Below are 20,149 nucleotides of genomic sequence, written 5' to 3' on the forward strand. Positions count from 1 at the left end.
TATTTTAGCTGCTACACTGAAAACGTAACTTTTCCTGGGTGAGCAGAGCAGGGCCACTTCATCAAGGATTTGAAGGTGTGAGTTGCGCCACAACATCTTGAAAATAGATCCACAGTGTGATTGTATGCTGAGCTGCACGAGCATCTCGTGAAGCTGTGTTGTTTACACCCTGGATTTATAGAACACAATGGGAGCGTCTAATGCTCTACAAAGGTTAAGCATCCAGTGTAGCAGGCCTGTGATAATGAAACAGATAATTATGCACTAAATGATAGTTTTGTTCACAGGGCTGTTTTTACCCTCTCCATGCCTCCCTCAGTACCACTTTGTGAACATGGGCAAGAACTGGAATGAAGCACAGAGATACTGCAGAAATAAGTACACTGACCTGGCCACCATAGACAACATGGAGGATATGAACAGACTGATCAACACTGTAGACAGTGGTTATAATGGATCAGCCTGGATAGGGTTGTACAATGGTGTTAACAGCTGGAGGTGGTCTCTAGAAGATATGGACTACTATGGTGAGGGAGAGACTGAGTTTAGGAACTGGGACAGTTCAGATGGTAAATACACTGATCAGCACTGTGTAGTGACAGGAGAGTATGGGACGTGGTGGGATCTCATTTGCAACCAAAATCACCACTCGGTCTGCTACAACGGTGAGAACATGTTACTCTTTGGTGTATTTACAGCTCTATGTTTCTACAATCAGAACTTTTTAAAAATAGGAAATAAGTATAACATTATCATAACTACATATTTTAACCTGCATGTGCACTGACACACTATAAAGTCCTTGTGACACAAACATTACTGAAAACATGTACAGTGCATTCAGAAAGGATCAGAACCTTGAATTTTTTCACATTTTGTTACGTTACAGCCTTATTCTAAAATGTATTCAAAAGTTATTTTCCTCATTAATCTACACACAATACCCCATAATGACAAAGCAAAAACATGTTTTTTTAAATGTTTTGCTAATTTATTACATATAAAAAACTGAAATATCACATTTATGAAAGTATTCAGACCCTTTACTCAGTACTTTGTTGTACCACCTTTGGCAGCGATTACAGCCTTGAGTCTTCTTGGGTGTGATGCTACAAGCTTTGCACACCTGTATTTGGGGAGTTTCTCCAGTTCCTCTCTGCAGATCTTCTCAAGCTCAAGTCAGGTTGGATGGGGAGCATCACTGCACAGCTATTTTAAGGTCTCTACAGAGATGTTTGATCGGGTTCAAGACCGGGCTCTGGCTGGGCCACTCAAGGAAATTCAGAGACTTGTCCCTAAGCCACTGCATTGTCTTGCCTGTGTGCTTAAGATTGTTGTCCTGTTGGTCCGTCGTCCCAGTCTGAGGTCCTTAGCGCTCTGGAGCAGGTTTTCACCAAGGATCTCTCTGTACTTTGCTCCGTCATATTTCCCTCAATCCTGACTAGTCTCTCAGTCCCTGCTGCTGAAAAACATTCCCACAGCATGATGCTGCCACCACCATGCTTCACCGTAGGGATAGTGCCAGGTTTCCTCCAGACGTGAGGCTTGGCATTCAGGCCAAAAAGTTAAATCTTGGTTTCATCAGACTAGAGAATCTTGTTTCTCATGGTCTGAGAGTCCTTTAGGTACCGTTTGGCAAACTCCAAAGCAGGCTATCATGTGCCTTTTACTTAGGAGTGGCTTCTGTCTGGCCACTCTACCATAAAAGCCTGATTTTGAGTCTCATATCAAAAGGTCTGAATACTTATGTAAATATCTTATTTCAGTTTTTATTTTATTTTATACATTTGCAAAAATTCTAAAAATATGTTTTAACTTTGTCATTGTGGGGTATTATGTGTAGATTGATGAGGACAGAAAATAATTTGATCAATTTTAGAATAAGGCTTTAACGTAACAAAATGTATAGACTGTATACAGTGCCTTCAGAAAGTATTCAGACCCCTTGACTTATTATTCCACATTTTACTGTGTTACAGGCTGAACTCAAAATGGATTTAATGACAAAGTAAAAAAAAAATATCTGAATTGTTTAGCAAATTAATTGAGAATGAAATACAGAAATATCTCATTTACATAAGTATTCACACCCCCGAGTCAATGCATGTTAGAATCACCGTTGGCAGCGATTACAGCTGTGAGTCCTTCTGGATATTTTTTATATATTAAAAAAAAAATATATGTAACCTTTATTTAACTTGGAAAGTAATTTCAGAACATATTCTTATTTACAATGACGGCCTACACCAGCCAAACCCGGATGACGCTGGGCCAATTGTGTGCCGCCCTATGGGACTGCCAATCACAGCCAGATGTGATGCAGCCTTGATTCAAACCAGGGACTCCAGTGACACCTCTTGCATTGAGATGCAGGGCCTTAGACCGCTGCGCCACTCGGGAGCAAGTCTCTAAGATCTTTGCAGATCTGGATTGTACAATATTTGCAGATTATTCTTTTAAGAAATTTTTCAAGCTCTGTCAAGATGGTTCTTGATCATTGCTAGAAAACAATTTTCAAGCTTTACCATAGATTTTCTAGCCAATTGAAGTGCAAACTGTAACTAGACCACTCAGGAACATTCCATGTTGTCTTGGTAAGCAACGCCAGTGTATATTTGGCCATGATTTTTAGGTTATTGTCCTGCTGAAAGGTGAATTTGTTTCCCAGTTTCTGTTGGAAAGCAGGTTGAACCAGGTTTTCTTCTAGGAGTTTGCCTGTGCTTAGCTCTATTCTGTTTCTTTTTAGCCCCAAAAAACTCTTTACTCCTTGCCGATGACAAGCTTACACACAACAGGATGCAGCCACCACCATGCCTGAAAAAATGAAGATCTCAGTGTTGTGTTGGATTTGTCCCAAACAACGCTTTGTATTAAGGACAAAAAGTTAATTTGTTTCCCATATTTTTTATTCTGTACATGCTTTCTTCTTTTCACTTTGCCATTTAGGTCAGTATTGTGGAGTAACTACAATGTTGTTGATCCATCTTTTATTTTCTCCTATCACAGCAATTAAATTGAACCTTCATTTAACTAGGCAAGTCAGTTAAGAACAAATTCTTATTTACAATGACGGCCTACCAAAAGGCAAAGGCCTCCTGCAGGAACGGGGGCCTGGGATTTAAAAAAATAAATGATAAATACAATATAAATATGGGACAAAACACACATCACAACAAACGAGACAACACAACACTACGTAAAGAGAGACCTAAGACAACAACATAGCAAGGCATTAACACATGACAGCACAGCATGTTAGCAACACAACATAACAACAACATGGTAACAACACAACATGGTAGCAGCACAAAACATGGTAGAAACATTATTGGACACAGTCAACAGCACGAGGGTCAAGAAGGTAGAGACAACAATGCATCACACAAAGCAGCCACAACTGTCAGTAAGTTGCATGGACTCACTCTGTGTGCAATTATAGTGTTTAACATAATTTTTGAATGACAACCTCATCTCTGTACCCCACACATACAATTATCTGTAAAGTCCCTCAGTCGAGCAGTGAAAAAAATAATTGTTTAACCACAAAGACCAGGGAATTTTTCCAATTCTTCGCAAAGAAGGGCACGTATTGGTAGATGGGTTCAAAATAACAAAAAACAGACAATGAATATCCCTTTGAGCATGGTGTTGAGAAAGTTATCAATAACATCTTGGATGGTGTATCAATACACCCAGTCACTACAAAGATAGAGACATTCTTCCGAATGAATTTGCTTGAGAGGAAGGAAACCACTCAGGGATTTCAACATGAGGCCAATGGTGATTTTAAAACAGTTTCAGAGTTACATTTTGGGCTCCTGAGTGGTGCAGCGGTCTAAGGCACTGTATCTCAGTACTAGAGGTGTCACTACAGACACCCTGGTTCATATCCAGGCTGTATCACAACCGGCCATGATTGGGAGTCCCATAGGGCGGCGCACAATTGACCCATTGTCATCTGGGTTAGGGGAGGGTTTGGCCGTGGTAGGCCGTCATTGTAAATAAGAATTTGTGCTTAACTGACTTGCCTAGTTAAATAAAAGATTATGTGACTTGTTAAGCACATTTTTAGTCCTTAACTTATTTAGGCTAAACATAACAAAGGGGTTGAATACATTTAACTCAAGACTTTTCAACTTTACATTTTTGATTAATTAGTAAACATTTTTAAAAACATAACTCCACTTTGACATTATGAGGTAATGTGTGTGACAAAAATTCTCAACTGAATCGATTTTAAATTCACCCTGTAATGTAGTGTGGTATAGAATCCCCATCACCTGGATGAGTCACCATTTAGTTTGGTGGAAATTATCCAACCCTTATGTGGTTAATTAGAAATAATCCAACCATTATATCAAATCAAATCAAATTTTATTGGTCACATACATGTGTTTAGCAGATTTTATTGCAGGTTTAGCGAAATGCTTACGTTTCTAGCACCGACAGTGCAGTAATGTCTAACTAGTAATAATAAACAATTACACAACATATACCCAATACACACAAATCTAAGTAAAGGAATGGCATTAAGAATATATAAATATATGGACAAGCAATGTCAGAGTGGCATAGAATAAGATACAGAAGAATAGAATACAGTATATACATATGAGATGAGTAATGCAAAATATGTAAACATTATTAAAGGGACTAGTGTTCCATTTATTAAAGTGGCCAGTGATTTTAAGTCTATGTATATAGGCAGTCTGATGGCCTTGAGATAGAAGCTGTTTTACAGTCTCTCGGTCCCCGCTTTGATGCACCTGTACTGACCCCGCCTTCTGGATGATAGCGGGGTGAACAGGCAGTGGCTCGGGTGGTTGTTGTCCTTGATGATCTTGATGGCCTTCCTGTGATATCTTGTGCTGTAGGTGTCTTGGATGGCAGATAGTTTGCCCCCGGTGATGCATTGGGCAGACCGCAAAACCCTCTGGAGAGCCCTGCAGTTGTGGGTGGTGCAGTTGCCGGTGGTGCAGTTGCCGTACCAGGCGGTGATACAGCCAGACAGGATGCTCTCAATTGTGCATCTGTAAAAGTTGGTGAGGGTTTTAGGTGCCAAGCCAAATTTCTCCAGCCTCCTGAGGTTGAAGAGGCACTGTTGCGCCTTCTTTACCACACTGTCTGTGTGGGTGGACCGTTTCAGTTTGTCAGTGATGTGTACTCTGAGGAACTTGAAGCTTTCCACCTTCTCCCTTGTGGTCCCGATGATAGGTGGGTGCTCCCTCTGCTGTTGCCTGAAGTCCACAATCATCTCTTTTGTTTTTTTTGTTTTGTTGACGTTGAGTGAGAGGTTATTTTCCTGGCACAACACTCCCAGAGACCTCACTTCATCCCCGTAGGCTTTCTCATCATTGTTGGTAATCAAGCCTACTACTGTTGTGTCGTCTGCAAACTTGTTGATTGAGTTGGAGGCGTGCATGGCCACGCAGTCATGGGTGAACAAGGAGTACAGGAGGGGGCTGAGAACACATCCTTGTGGGGCCCCAGTGTTGAGGATCAGCGGAGTAGAGATGTTGTTTCCCACATTCACCACCTGGGGGTGTCCTGTCAGGAAGTCCTAGGACTCAGTTGCACAGGGCGGGGTTCAAACCCAGGGCCCCGAGCTTAATGATGAGCTTGGAGGGTACTATGGTGTTGAATGCTGAGCTATAGTCAATGAACAGCATTCTTACATAGGTATTTCTCTTGTTCAGATGGGATAGGGCAGTGTGCAGTGCGATGGCAATTGCATCGTCTGTGTATCTATTGGGGCGGGAAGCAACTTGAAGTGGGCCCAGGGTGACAAGTAAGGTAGAGGTGATATGACCCTTGACTTGTCTCTCAAAGCACTTCATGATGACAGAAGTGAGTGCTACTAGGCGATAGTCATTTATTTCTGTTACTTCTGCTTTCTTGGGTACAGGAACAATGGTGACCACCTTGAAGCATGTGGGGACAACAGACTGGGATAGGGATTGATTAGATATGTCCATAAACAATGCCAGGCCCATTCTGAGATTATAAATGATGTCACAATCAAAATGTTCAGGGCTATGTAAGTTACAACAGGGGTAACATGATGTCTGATGTCTGATGTGCCCTCTAGTAAACTCTACGGTCGAGTATAACAACAGGAAAGTTTGTGGGTGCCTCCCTGCAAACTAAATGTCTTACTCACGTCGGCCACGGGGAAGAAGAGCCCACAGTTCTTGATAGCTGACCACGTCGGTGGCACTGTTTTATCCTCAAAGAAGGCGAAGAAGGTGTTTAGCTTGTATGGAAGCAAGATGTCGGTGTCTGCGACGTGGCTGGTTTTCCCTTTGTAGTCCGTGATTGTCTGTAGACCCTACCACATACGTCTCGTGTCTGAGCCTTTGAATTGCGACTCCACTTTGTCTCTATACTGACGTTCTGACAGTTTGATTGACCTGTGGAGGGAATAACTACACTGTTTGTATTCTGCCATATTCCCAGTCACCTTTCCATGGTTAAATGCGGTGATTTACGCTTTAAGTTTTGCACGAATGCTGCCATCTGTCCACGGTTTCTGGTTAGGGTAGGTTTTAATAGTCACAGTGGGTACAACATCTCCTATACACTTCCTGATAAACTCAGTCACCGTATCAGTATATTCGCCAATATTATTCTCGGAAGCTACCCGGAACATATCCCAGCCCATGTGATCAAAACAGACAAGCGTTGAATAGTCCTGAGCACAGGTACTTCCTGTTTGAATTTCTGCCTATAGGAAGGGAGGAGCAAAATGGAGTCATGGTCAATCTGCTGAAAGATGGATGGGGGAGGGCCTTGTAGGCATCCGGAAGTTGGAGTAGCAGTGGTAGCAGTGGTTGAGTAACTTCTTGCCGCACGGATCCCTTTAGCGGGATAATTTTCGTAAACAACCGTTGAATTGCAGAGCGCCAAATTCAAAAATAATACAAAAAATATTTATAATTATGGAATCATAAGTGAAATATACCAAAACACAGCTTTGCTTGTTGTTAATCCACCTATCCTGTCAGATTTTGAAAATATGCTTTACAGCGAAAGCAATCCAAGCGTTTGGGAGTGTATCAATCACTGCTAGAACAGCTAGACTTAAATTAGCTTGGTCACGAAAGTCAGAGAAGCAATAAATGAATCGCTTAGTTTTGATAATCTTCGGATGTTTGCACTCACGAGACTCCCAGTTACACAATAAATGTTATTTTTGTTCGATAAAGATTAGTTTTATAACCAAAAACCGCCATTTGGTTTGCGCGTTATGTTCAGAAAACCACAAGCTCGTTCCGGTCCTCAAGGGCCAAAAGTATCCGTATTGTTCGTAGAAACATGTCAAAGGTTTTTTATAATCAATCCTCAGGTTGTTTTTAACATACATAATCAATCATATTTCAACCGGACGATAAACTGTTCAATACTACAGAGAAAGAAAATGTCGAGCCACATCTCTCCTGCGCAGGAACTAATCAAAGGACACCTGACGCGTTTTGATAAATCTCGCTAATTTTTCAAAATAAGAGCTTGAAACTATGTCTAAAGCCTGGTCACAGCCTGAGGAAGGCATTGGAAAATCTGGTTGAAACCCCTTTAAATGGAGGAGGGGCAAGCAATGGGTTGGAGTTCCTCAGGTTTTTGCCTGCAAAATCAGTTCTGTTATACTCACAGACAATATTTTGACAGTTTTGGAAACTTTAGAGTGTTTTGTATCCTAATCTGTCAATTAGATGCATATTCTAATATCTGAGCCTGAGAAATAGTCAGTTTACCTTGGGAACGTTATTTTTCCAAACATAAAAATTCTGCCCCCTAGCTGAAAGAAGTTAACTAGGAAGTCGGGGCACCATGGAAGAATGTTTATAGAGCTGTTGTCTTCCGAATAAACTCTTAAAGACCCGGTAAACTTTTATATCAATAGCAGTCAATTATCAATCGGCACCTTATTCAGTCTCATCTGAATGTCGTAAAAATATTGGTTATCTTCACGAACCCTGGCTAACAAGTTGAATCAGCAATACAACATTTGGTTTAATTAATTATTTAATAAATACCTAAATAATCACACAGAATTCCATATACACAGGATGGATCATACATTGATTACTAATTATGTCATAAAAAAAACGTAGCAAGCGGACGAAACCTGTATGGCGGCTGGTTACACAAAGAAAGGGGGTTGGGTTTGAATGAAAGCGCGGGAAGTCTGAGGAACAAAAGGCTTGTGTCTCTATCGGACCTTATGAAGAAACGCTCTTGTAAATACTGAATCTTATGCATTCTAAATAACCGCCCATTCGGAAAAGGAAAATGCAAGAAATATATTTACTCTGAGCTGTGCTTCGAAGAGATTGGTCGAAGATGGAAGGCTGGGTTGCCCAGCAGAGATCTCCCTTGTCCTTTGAAGAATATTTCTGGGCGGATACGTTGTAGTCTGTTGTCTTGTGGTAGAACGGCTACGTTGTAGTACCGTTGTCATGTGATAGAACGGATACGTTGTAGTACCCTGTCGTTCTGAAGAGATTGTTTGTCCTTTCCTATGCCACGCACGTTTACAGCTGCTGCTGATAACTCGACGTCTAGGTGATATAGAATTTTATTATCAATGTCTATAATGTTCAATTATTCTAATCGTTCTGCAACCCAGAGTTTGTAAAGTTCTGGTTTAAATGAAACAGACAGAATTCCCAGCTCCCAATAAGTCAAAACAAAGTTTATTCACGAGAGTTCTCCCATTCACATACAAAGATGTTCCTTTTATAACATTCTTCTAACCTACGCACACACATGCACCCTAACATTAGGAGAGCTATCTTCTCTAGAATTCTCACAACAGTTTATCACTGCCCAGCTGACAGTTCCAGTCCCTTCCAGATAAAGTGGTACTCCCTGTCCTATCTTATCTTCCCAGATTTGTAGCCGGGTCGGTTCAACCATAGTTTAATTGTTTCTAGGTGTTTTCTTATGCATACACACATTCCTCTCTCTCCCAGTCTAACCTAGTTGGACTTATGTTAAATATTTTTAATTACTCCTTATCCATGCTACATAACCTCTAATCCCTACTGGTTAAGTTTCCGGGTCGAATTTTCTAATAATTTATCTTAAACCTTATAAATTATTTTATCACTAGGATGTATCACTTCTTTAGTGAATAAGAGTTCAAAGTTCATACCAAGTTGCCATACCATAAGCTCATGCTATATTCTGGCTGGTATATTCGAAATCATCCTTCCAGCGTGGCGATCTTCACCTCCATGTTGAAATTTGTCCCTCTAAACGTATGGACAGCAGTCCTCACGTCATCGGGAACACAATGTTCATTTCGTTAGGTTGTAGTCGTTCAACCATTCGCAACCAGAGCTCACGCTGAGGTTGGCTTAGTTCTGTAGTTGATATTAGCCCTTTTAACGTGTGGACAGCAGTCCTCACGTCGTCGGGGAACACAAGAGGTTGACTTTCGTCAATGGGCTTTTGTAGTGGGGAAGAGAAGAGCGTGTTTCATAGTTCACAACCAATGACTGTTCACTTGGGCGGGGCCACTGAGTGAGCTTAGTTCACTTATGAAAACAATTCTCTCACTTAAGATTAAATGTAATTTTAGCTTCTTTCACAAATATTTTCATATTTAAACATTTAAATTGCACAACAATTCCATGTGAATCTGATAACTAGAATGTGTAGACTTTCCAAGATACAGTTTATGTCATTCTATCATCAGTAATAATGTCTCAGACGACAACTGATCTGACATGATATTCTTTAAGTACCAACGGACACTTTCAACTGGTTGGATTAAATAAAGATTGTTATTTTCTCCAACCTTTTGATGTTCCAATACTCTCTCTATGTTAACAAAAACGATTTCCATGTGTCCATTCTGTAGTGTGGAGAGAAAAAGGGGGAAAGGTATTTATGGGGGGAGTCATAAACCTCCCCAACAGGGCAACGTCATGACACTGTCTGCGCGGTGAACTGAGAACCCAACTGCTGGACAGACTTAGACAGTATATCCCGAGAGAGCCATGTTTCTGTGAAACAGAGTGTTACAATCCCTGATATCTCTCTGGAAGGAAATCCTCACCCTGAGCTCGTCAACTTTATTATCCAGAGACTGAACATTAGTGAGTAATCTACTCGGAAGCAGTAGGTGGTGTGCACGCCTCCTAAGTCGGACTAGAAGACCACTCCGAGTACCTCTCCTCCGCCTGCGGTGTGTTGGGTCGGCCTCTGGAATCAGTTAAATTGCCCTGGGCGGTGCGAACAAAGGATCTACTTCGGGAAAGTATTATTCCTGGTCGTAATTCTGGTAGTGCTGGTGAGTTACCACAACTCTGATATCCAATAGTTCTTCCCGGCAGTATGGCAGTATGAAATAACACAACAAATATTCTCGGCTAAGAATGTAAGAAATAATAAATTTAAAAATATATATTGCAAAGTTTCCTAAGAGCTTGAAACATGGTAGCCCTCTCTGTCGACACCATTTTACCTGTATAGGTTGGTGGAAATGGTCCAACCATTATGTAGGTTGGTGGAAATCCCCACTGACTGAGGATGAGGGAACTCCATTACGTAGATGTGTAAATGATGTTTAATAATAATAAACTACATGTATCAATCTGACTCCAGTACTATGTGAAGGCTATAGGCCCATAATCGTATCCAGTGGGTATAGCCAAGATTGCGAGCCTTGCTTCACCATTCAGAATACTACAAGGTACACGTGTCTAGGTTTACCGTTATGCATTTATTAAGAGGCTAAGGAACAAGGAGCTAATATCTTGCAATCGATGTCCTAGCATAAAATGATTGAGTTAACCTTAGCTCAGAGATGCACAGTTAGAGACCAAGCATATATACTATGTGTATAGTGTAATTAACAACTATCAATAGGCCTACCAAGATACAGTCATGTAGTTAATCAAATAATTACTCTGTAAAACAAGGAATGCATTTAGTCAATTCAACAAATAGAATGTATTAGTCACAAAATATAGAATAACTCAGAGCAAATGACCAATAGGCTAAGACTTAACTTGGTTACATGTGTCTTCAATTCAGAATAATCTGTAAGAGAAAAACTGTGTGTGTGATACACACAGGAGTTTGGTAACAAGTTCTCAAAGTATGAACAAATGTGTTGTCCTTTAAATCAAATTCAAGTAGGAATGCAGCCCCAGCCTGAATTAATGTTACTTAACACTTCGCTAGTAAAAACAAAAGACAGGAAAACAAACCCAGATTCTAGTCTAATCAACTCAATTAAAATAATCTGACCAGACAACAGAAATGTGCTTGATAGCCAGTCAACCCAACCTACAGTTTTAATCCAGTCACTTTAAAAATACATCAATCAGAAAGCATACAATGCAATAAGACATATCAAATTTCGGCAGCTCTTTATATGCTCTTGAAAAAAAGTAAACACCACCATTTCATTCACACAGTAACATTCAATTAGTCAAAGTTTTTATCAGTCTTCACACCTCTCCTGGCACCAGTGACCCCAGGACTTCCGTGGGAACATCTCCTCCTGGAGATTGCCTCAGCGAAGGTGTGACTCTCGTATCTGACAAGCAGAGGTAGCATAATGTAGGTCTGATATCTGATTGGAGGTTAACTTTACAGAAATACTATTGATGAACAACTCAGGTTTTGAATCCAAACAACTCAGATGTTATAAAAGGGTCTCGGATTCATTGTTCTGTCACTTTTTTGTTCCTTAACTTCTCTAGTGAGACACACTCTCTCTCTCTCTCTCTCTTTCTTTATCTCTCCACCCAATGGACTTTTGGGGCATGGCTATGATTTCTCTCTCTCTGACCATTACGAGAATAATGCCTTGTAATGCTTGTTAATGGTTTGTAACTTAAAGCTTTATGTCTTGTATGTGAATCCATTCATTTTACAAAGTAAATAAATACAATTGTATTTTGAATCCATTCTCAGATATTTGCCTATTACTGTAACTCAACCATAGTCTCTTGCATATTACCAATTATCTTTATGGAGTCAGATACACATTTTAATAGGCTAATTGCTTAGTCTTATTATCAGTCACATTTGAGTTATTTATAATATCATAAATGATAAATATTACTACCCACTACAGTAACACAACAAAATGTGGAAAAAGTCAAGGGGTGTGAATACTTTCTGAAGTCCGCCTTACCCTCAGAGAAATAAGTAGTACTGCTAGGTTTTACACAGTCAAATGTGACAAATTAGTACATTTCTTATGTAAAAAATAACTATAAATGATACTTACATTCAATACTTCAACATTACATTCAACATTCAGCATTAAATATTTGCAGGAATGACAACCATCATTTCTGAGAGGTTCATCTTGTCAAATGAAGCCATGACATGGGATGAAGGGCAGAGCTACTGCAGACATCACTACACAGACTTGGCCAGTGTGAGGAACCTGGCTGAGAGCAAGAAGATAGGGAACATGGTACCGAAGGGAAACTGGGCGTGGATCGGCCTGTTCAGAGACTGGAGCTGGTCGGACCAGAGTAACTCTTCATTCAGATACTGGCGATCAGGAGCACCCAATAATCGCTACGGGAACTGTGTGTCGATGTTCGATAAATCAGGCAAATGGGCAGACTACACATGTGAGACGAAACTTCCCTTCTGTTGCTACGGTGGTGAGTTACAGTATATGTTATAGTGTGTGTGTGTGTGTGTGTGTGTGTGTGTGTGTGTGTGTGTGTGTGTGTGTGTGTGTGTGTGTGTGTGTGTGTGTGCGTGCGTGCGTGCGTGCGTGCGTGCGTGCGTGCGTGTGTGTGTGTGTGAAGTTACCCTATCTGTCTCTGTTAGAACCAATGAAGAAGAGTAGGTGGTGAGAGTAAGTGTCTGGCTATGCCTCTGTCTCTCTCTATTTCACTTTTGTTTTATTTACTTCATTTGCTTTGACAATGTTACCATATGTTTCCCATGCCAATAAAGCCCTTCAATTAAATTGAATTGACAGAGAGACAGGGACAGAGCAACAGAAACAATACAAATTAACATTACATATTACACTCACAAAAGTTCCAAAAGAATAAAGACATTTCAAATGTCATATTATGTGCAAATAGTTAAAGTACAAAAGGGAAACTAAATAAACATAAATATGGGTTGTATTTACAATGGTGTTTGTTCTTCACTGGTTGCCCTTTTCTTGTGGCTACAAGTCACAAATCTTGCTGCTGTGATGGCACACTGTGGGATTTCAGCCAGTGGAAATGGGAGTTTATCAAAATTGGGTTTGTTTTCAAATTATTTGTGGATCTGTGTAATCTGAGGGAAATATGTGTCTCTAATATGGTCATACTTTGGGCAGGAGGTTAGGAAGTGCAGCTCAGTTTCCACCTCATTTTGTGGGCAGTGTGCACGTAGCCTATCTTCTGTTGAGAGCCAGGTCTGCCTACGGCGGCCTTTCTCAATAGCAAGGCTATGCTCACTGAGTCTGTACATAGTCAAAGCTTTCCTTAAGTTTGGTTCAGTCACAGTGGTCAGGTATTCTGCCACTGTGTACTCTCTGTTTAGGGTCAAATAGCATTCTAGTTTGCTCAGTTTTTTGTTAATTCTTTCCAATGTGTCAAGTAATTCTCTTTTTATTTTCTCATGATTTTGTTGGGTCTAATTGTGTTGCTGTCCTGGGGCTCTGTGGGATGTGTTTGTGTTTGTGAACAGAGCCCCAGGACCAGCTTGCTTAGGGGACTCTTCTCCAGGTTCATCTCACTGTAGGTGATGGCTTTCTTATGGAAAGTTTGGGAATCGCTTCCTTTTAGGTGGTTGGAAAATAATTTGCGAGTATCGGCTTAATTCTGCTCTGCATGCATTATTTGGTGTTTTACGTTGTATACAGGATATTTTTGCAGAATTCTGCATTTAGAGTCTCAGTTTGGTGTTTGTCCCATTTAGTAAATTCTTCATTGGTGAGCGGACCCAATACCTCACAACAGTAAAAGGCAATTGGTTCTATAGTTGATTCAAGTATTTTTTGGCCAGATCCTAATTGTCATGTCACATTTTATGTTAATTCTATGATGGCATAGAAGGCCCTTCTTGCCTTGTGTCTCAGCTCGTTCACAGCTTTGTGGAAGTTACCTGTGGTGCTGATGTTTAGGCAGAGGCATCTATAGTTGTTTGTGTGCTCTATGGCAATGGTGTCTAGATGGAATTTGTTTTTGTTGTCCTGGCACCTGGACTGTTTTTGGAACACCATTATTTTTGTCTTACTGAGATTACTGGGTCAACAGAATCTGTGCAGAAGATCTAGGTGCTGCTGTAGGCCCTCCTTGGTTGGGGACAGATGCACCAGATCATCAGCAAACAGTAGACATTTGACTTCAGATTCTAGTAGGGTGAGGCCGGGTGCTGCAGACTGTTCTAGTGCCCTCACCAATTTGTTGATATATATGTTGAAGAGGGTTGGGCTTAAGCTGCATCCCTGTCTCACCTCAAGGCCCTGTGAAAAGAAATGTGTGTTTTTTGCCAATTTTAACCGCACACTTGTTGTTAGTGTACATGGATTTTATAATGTCGGATGTTTTTCCCTCAACACCACTTTCCATCAATTTGTATGGCAGGCCCTCATGCCAAATTGAGTCAAAAGTTTTTGTGAAATCGACAAAGCATGAGAAGACTGCCTTTGTTTTGGTTTGTTTTTTTGTTAATTAGGGTGTGCAGGGTCTGTCGTACGGTAATTTGTTAAAAAGCCAATTTGACATTTGCTCAGTACATTGTTTTCACTGAGGAAATGTATGAGTCTGCTGTTAATGATAATGCAGAGGATTATCCCAAGGTTGCTGTTGATGCATATCCCACGGTAGTTGTTGGGGTCAAATTTGTCTCCACTTTATAGATTGGGGTGATCAAATATTGGGCAAGATGCCCGAGCTAAGTATGATGTTGAAGAGTTTAAATATAGCCAATTGGAATTTGTGGTCTGTATATTGTATGATTTCATTGAGGATCCAATCAACACCATATGCTTTTTTGGGTTGGAGGGTTTGTATTTTGTCCTGTAGTTCATTCAATGTAATTGGAGAATCCATTGGGTTCTGGTAGTCTTTAATAGTTGATTCTAAGATTTGTATGTGATCATGTACAGTTGAAGTTGGAAGTTTACATACACCTTAGCCAAATACATTTCAACTCATTTTTTCACAATTCCTGACATTTAATCAGAGTCAAAAGTCCCTGTCTTAGGTCAACTAGGATCACCACTTTATTTGAAGAATGTGAAATGTCAGAATAATAGTAGAGAGAATGATTTATACAGCTTTTATTTATTTCATCACATTCCCAATGGGTCAGAAGATTACATACACTGAATTAGTATTTGGTAACATTGCCTTTAAATTGTTTAACTTGGGTCAAACGTTTCGGGTAGCCTTCCACAAGCTTCCCACAATAAGTTGGGTGAATTTTGGCCCATTCCTCCAGACAGAGCTGGTGTAACTGAGTCACGATTGTAGGCCTCCTTGCTCGCACACAATTTTTCAGTTCTGCCCACAAATTGTCCATGTGATTGAGGTCAGGGCTTTGTGATGGCCACTCCAATACCTTGACTTTGTTGTCCTGAAGCCATTTTGCTACAACTTTTGAAGTATGCTTGGAGTCATTGTCCATTTCGAAGACCCATTTGCGACCAAGCTTTAACTTCCTGACTGATGTCTTGAGATGTTGCTTCAATATATCCACATACTTCTCCTTCGTCATGATGCCATCTATTTTGTGAAGTGCACCAGTCCCTCCTGCAGCAAAGCACCCCCACAACATGATGCTGCCATCCCCGTGCTTCACGGTTGGGATTGTGTTGTTCGGCTTGCAAGCCTCCCTCTTTTTCCTCCAAACATAACGATGGTCAATATGTCCAAACAGTTCTATTTTTGTTTCATCAGACCAGAGGACATTTCTCCAAAAAGTACGATCTTTGTCCCCATGTGCAGTTGCAAACCGTAGTCTGGCTTTTTGTATGGTGGTTTTGGAGCAGTGGCTTCTTCCTTGCTGAGCGGCCTTTCAGGTTATGTTGATAATAGGACTCGTTTTACTGTGGATATAGATACCTGTTTCCTCCAGCATCTTCACAAGGACCTTGTTCTAGGATTGATTTGCACTTTTCGCACCAAGGTACGTTCATCTCTAGGAGACAGAATGCGTCTCCTTCCTGAGCGGTATGATGGCTGCGTGGTCCCATGGTGTTTATACTTGTGTACTATTGTTTGTACAGATGAACGTGGTACCTTCAGGCATTTGGAAATTTCTCCCAAGGATGAACCAGACTCTACCAGAGGTCTACAATATTGTTTCTGAGGTCTTGGCTGATTTCTTTTGATTTTCCCATGATGTCAAGCAAAGAGGCACTGAGTTTGAAGGTAGGCCTTTAAATACATCTACAGGTACACCTCCAATTGACTCAAAATATGTCAATTAGCCTATCAGAAGCTTTTAAAGCCATGACATAATTTTCTGTAATTTTCCAAGCTGTTTAAAGGCACAGTCAACTTAGTGTATGTAAACTTCTGACCCACTGGAAATGTGATACAATGAATGATAAGGGAAATAATCTGTCTGTAAACAATTATTGGAAAAATGACTTGTGTCATGCACAAAGTAGATGTCTTAACTGACTTGCCAAAACTACAGCTTGTTAACAAGAAATTGGCGGAATGGTTGGAAAACTAATTTTAATTTAACCTAAGTGTATGTCAACTTGCGACTTCAACTGTATGTGTTTTTGCTGTTTGTTCTTTGTAATAGGGATCGATAACTCTTTGTGTTGTTGTTTGTTTAGTGTTTTTCCCAGAAGTGGTTAGAGTCTATGGATTCTTCAATTACATTGAGCTGATTTCTGACATGCTGTTCCTTTTTTTCCCGTTGTGCATTTCTGTATTATTTTTGGGATTCATCATAGTGAAGGCGTAGACTCAGGTTTTCTGGGACTCTATGTTTTTGGTTGGATAGTTTTCTCAATTTTGTTCTTAGATTTTTGCATTCTTCATTAAACCATTTGTCATTAATAAAAAAAATGTTTATAGTGAATCTGAGAGGTCAATACACTGATTAGGTTTTCTACTGCCAAGTTTACACCTTCACTATTACAGTGGAAAGTTTTGTCCAGGAAGTTGTCTAAAAGGGTTTGAATTTGTTGTTGCGTCATAGTTTTTTGGTAGGTTTCCACATACTTTCCTTCCATCTATTGTAATGGTCTGGGTGGAGCTGGTGCAGAGGAGTCAGGCGCAGGACAGCAGAGATGAGTAGCACAAGTAACTTTACTCAAATATTCCAATAACATGTCGTAATACCGAGCCCACAATAACGGACCGAACATACATAAAACAATCACGCACAAAAACCATGGGAGAAACAGAGGGTTGAAACCAGGTGTGTAAAACAAAGACAAAACAAAATGAAAAGTGGATCGGCGATGGCTAGAAGGCCGGTGACGTCAACCGCTGAACGCCGCCCAAACAAGAAGAGGGACCGACTTCAGCGGAAGTCGTGACATCTATAGCATTTCTTTATGTTATTCAGCTCATTTGGCTTTGATGCCTCATTATTGAGCCTTGCTCTGTTCATGTAGACTGCGATTTTGCTGTGATCTGATAGGGGTGTCAGTGGGCTGACTGTGAACGCTCTGAGAGACTCTGTGTTGAGGTCAGTGATAAAGTAGTCTATAGTACTACTGCCAAGGGATGAGCTATAGGTGTACCTACCATAGGAGTCCCCTCGAAGCCTACCATTGACTATGTACATACCCAGCATGTGACAGAGCTGCGGGAGTTGTGACCCGTTTTTGTTGATTATGTTGTCTTAGTTGTGCCTAGGGGGAGGGAATGCTGTCACCTCCAGGTAGGTGTTTGTCCCCCTGTGTGCTGAGGGTGTCAGGTTCTTGTCCAGTTCTGGCATTTAGGTCACCACAGACTAGTACATGTCCCTGGGCCTGGAAATGATTGATTTCCCCTTCCAGGATGGAGAAGCTGTCTTCATTAAAGTATGGGGATTCTAGTGGGGGGATATAGGTTGCACACAGAGGACATTTTCCTCTGTTCAGATCATTTCCTTTTGAATTTCTAGCTAATGTAAAATGTTCCTGTTTTGATAAATTTAATAGAGTGAGTTAGGTCTGCTCTGTCTCTGTCTCGGGCTCTGGCTCCGTCTCTGGCTCCGTCTCTGGCTCTGTTAGCTCCCGCAGTGAAGAAGACTCAGCAGGTGGTGCGAGTGAAGCTGACCCCAAAAGACCAGAACATGGACCTGAGTGATTCTGCCATTCAGGAGGCCACCTTGCAGCAGGTGAATTTCACCTCTCTTCCTCGTTGAGAAATTAGAGCCACTTTAGTACAAGTGATAAAGAGTTACTGCAGTATCTGGCTATAATATATACCATTGACTACATATTTACCTGTTATCTATAATGACCATAATGTTATTGACTGTCTATGACTGATTTTATAATGTCTTATAAAGAGTTTATGAATGCATAAGGGGGTATACAGTAAAGTGTTAGCCAGCACTGACTGCATAATTGGTAGACCAGCCAGTAAACAAAATGCTGTTTGTGTTCCTCAGATAAAGAAGGAATTGACTGAGAAGGGGATGTCTGATGTCAAACTGAGATGGAAGGAGCAGACCGATGGAAAGATCTTTCACAAGGAAGAAAAGGAGAAGAAGTAAGGAGGAGAAACTGAACCGAGTTTGAAGCTGGAACTGTAAACACTATTACTGTAGACTATGGGGACTTTTCTGACCAACATCCCATTTGCAGCTTGACTAGCCAAAACCCTAAAAACTAACCCTTACCGTGTCCCTAACTATATCCTTAACCAACCCCCTAACCTTAACCAAACACATAACCAATGACGTATATAAACCCTGGATTGTTGATGCTACAGTATTTATTGGCCATTGAGAGACTTTGAAGCCACCGGCCGGCCATATTCCTCCAAAGGAATTGAATAGAATTCTACAGTATTTCAATTAAAATGTTCAAGGACAAAATGACATGTTTTTAAGTATTTTTGTTGTAGTGGGGACAGGAACATTAGTACTCTCCAAAAATAAATACTTTACGGAATGTTTATAAAATATATTGTTTTCATTTTATGTTCAGCTCACATAGTATAATTTTAAAGTATGCATTAAGGTGTCTGTTATAGAATAAATATGTCAAAACGGATGTAGACATTAATAAATGTATTTCTATAGCTTCCAAAACATTTTTTACAATTGAGGAGGAGTGACAAGATGGCTGCACCAGTAGCTTCAATAGAGCACACGCTGTCAGTCATCCAGGGTTTGTACACATCATAGCACGTAACCCTATTCTTAACGCTAAAGTCCACCTGATTTTAGCCAATTTGGATATTATTATTATTATATATATTATTATTGTCTTTCACCTCAGTCACGTCCCCTTAGTTTTTCCTTACTGTCTCATAAAAAAACATATCCCTTATACTCTAATTTTCACACACTAGCCAGTAGTTATTTTGTAATAATGATACATTATGTCAAATTGCATTTGAATTGGGTTTTCGCACTTAATGCTGTTATGAATTGTTCAAACTATAATTCCAAGACATGTCTAAATGTTTCACCTTTCCTGTTACTGATTCAATGTATTTACTTTTCTTGTTGTTTCTGTTTCTAAGCGTACACAACTATCTTAACATGAAAGAGTGTGATTGATAGATAGTAATTTTTTTCAGCATTAACAATGACGCTTAAATGTTTTAATTAGTTTATTTTTATTATGATTCATAATTATTTTAATATAGTTTATAATGTATTTTTTAACCATTATTACAATAAAATTATTTCCATTTCAAACTGCATTTATACTCTAGTATGGATATACAGTATATAAACATGTTAACAAATAATTGTCTTACTCTTTAAACTACTGTTGATGTAATTACATTAATGAAGTTAAATACTATTGAAGTATGACAATTCTGAGTCTGAAATGGTTGATTATGAGTTAAGAACCAGCATCTTAATATTACCATACTGTAATGTCATGTTTAATAGATAACATTGTACATTGAATTCAGCAACACTAGTCATCACATCCACAAAATACAACAGTAGGGTTCAAATCAACAGTGTTTTAAAAAACTATAGCGTATGATATGTTTAAAAAACACGAATTCAACATTAAATC

General features: G+C 40.0%; 1 protein-coding gene across 1 annotated transcript; it reads left to right on the forward strand.

Moving 5' to 3' along the window:
• Positions 1-268: 268 nt before the first annotated feature.
• On the forward strand, positions 269-18,660 carry LOC129835644 (lymphocyte antigen 75-like). Its single transcript, XM_055901365.1, has 4 exons — positions 269-665; positions 12,300-12,638; positions 18,173-18,279; positions 18,556-18,660. The coding sequence occupies exons 1-4, from the start codon at positions 269-271 to the stop codon at positions 18,658-18,660; spliced, it is 948 nt and encodes a 315-aa protein (XP_055757340.1).
• Positions 18,661-20,149: the final 1,489 nt, after the last annotated feature.

The sequence above is a fragment of the Salvelinus fontinalis genome, chromosome 36 (genome assembly GCF_029448725.1).
Source record: "Salvelinus fontinalis isolate EN_2023a chromosome 36, ASM2944872v1, whole genome shotgun sequence".
In the NCBI taxonomy this organism is placed as follows: Eukaryota; Metazoa; Chordata; class Actinopteri; order Salmoniformes; family Salmonidae; genus Salvelinus; species Salvelinus fontinalis.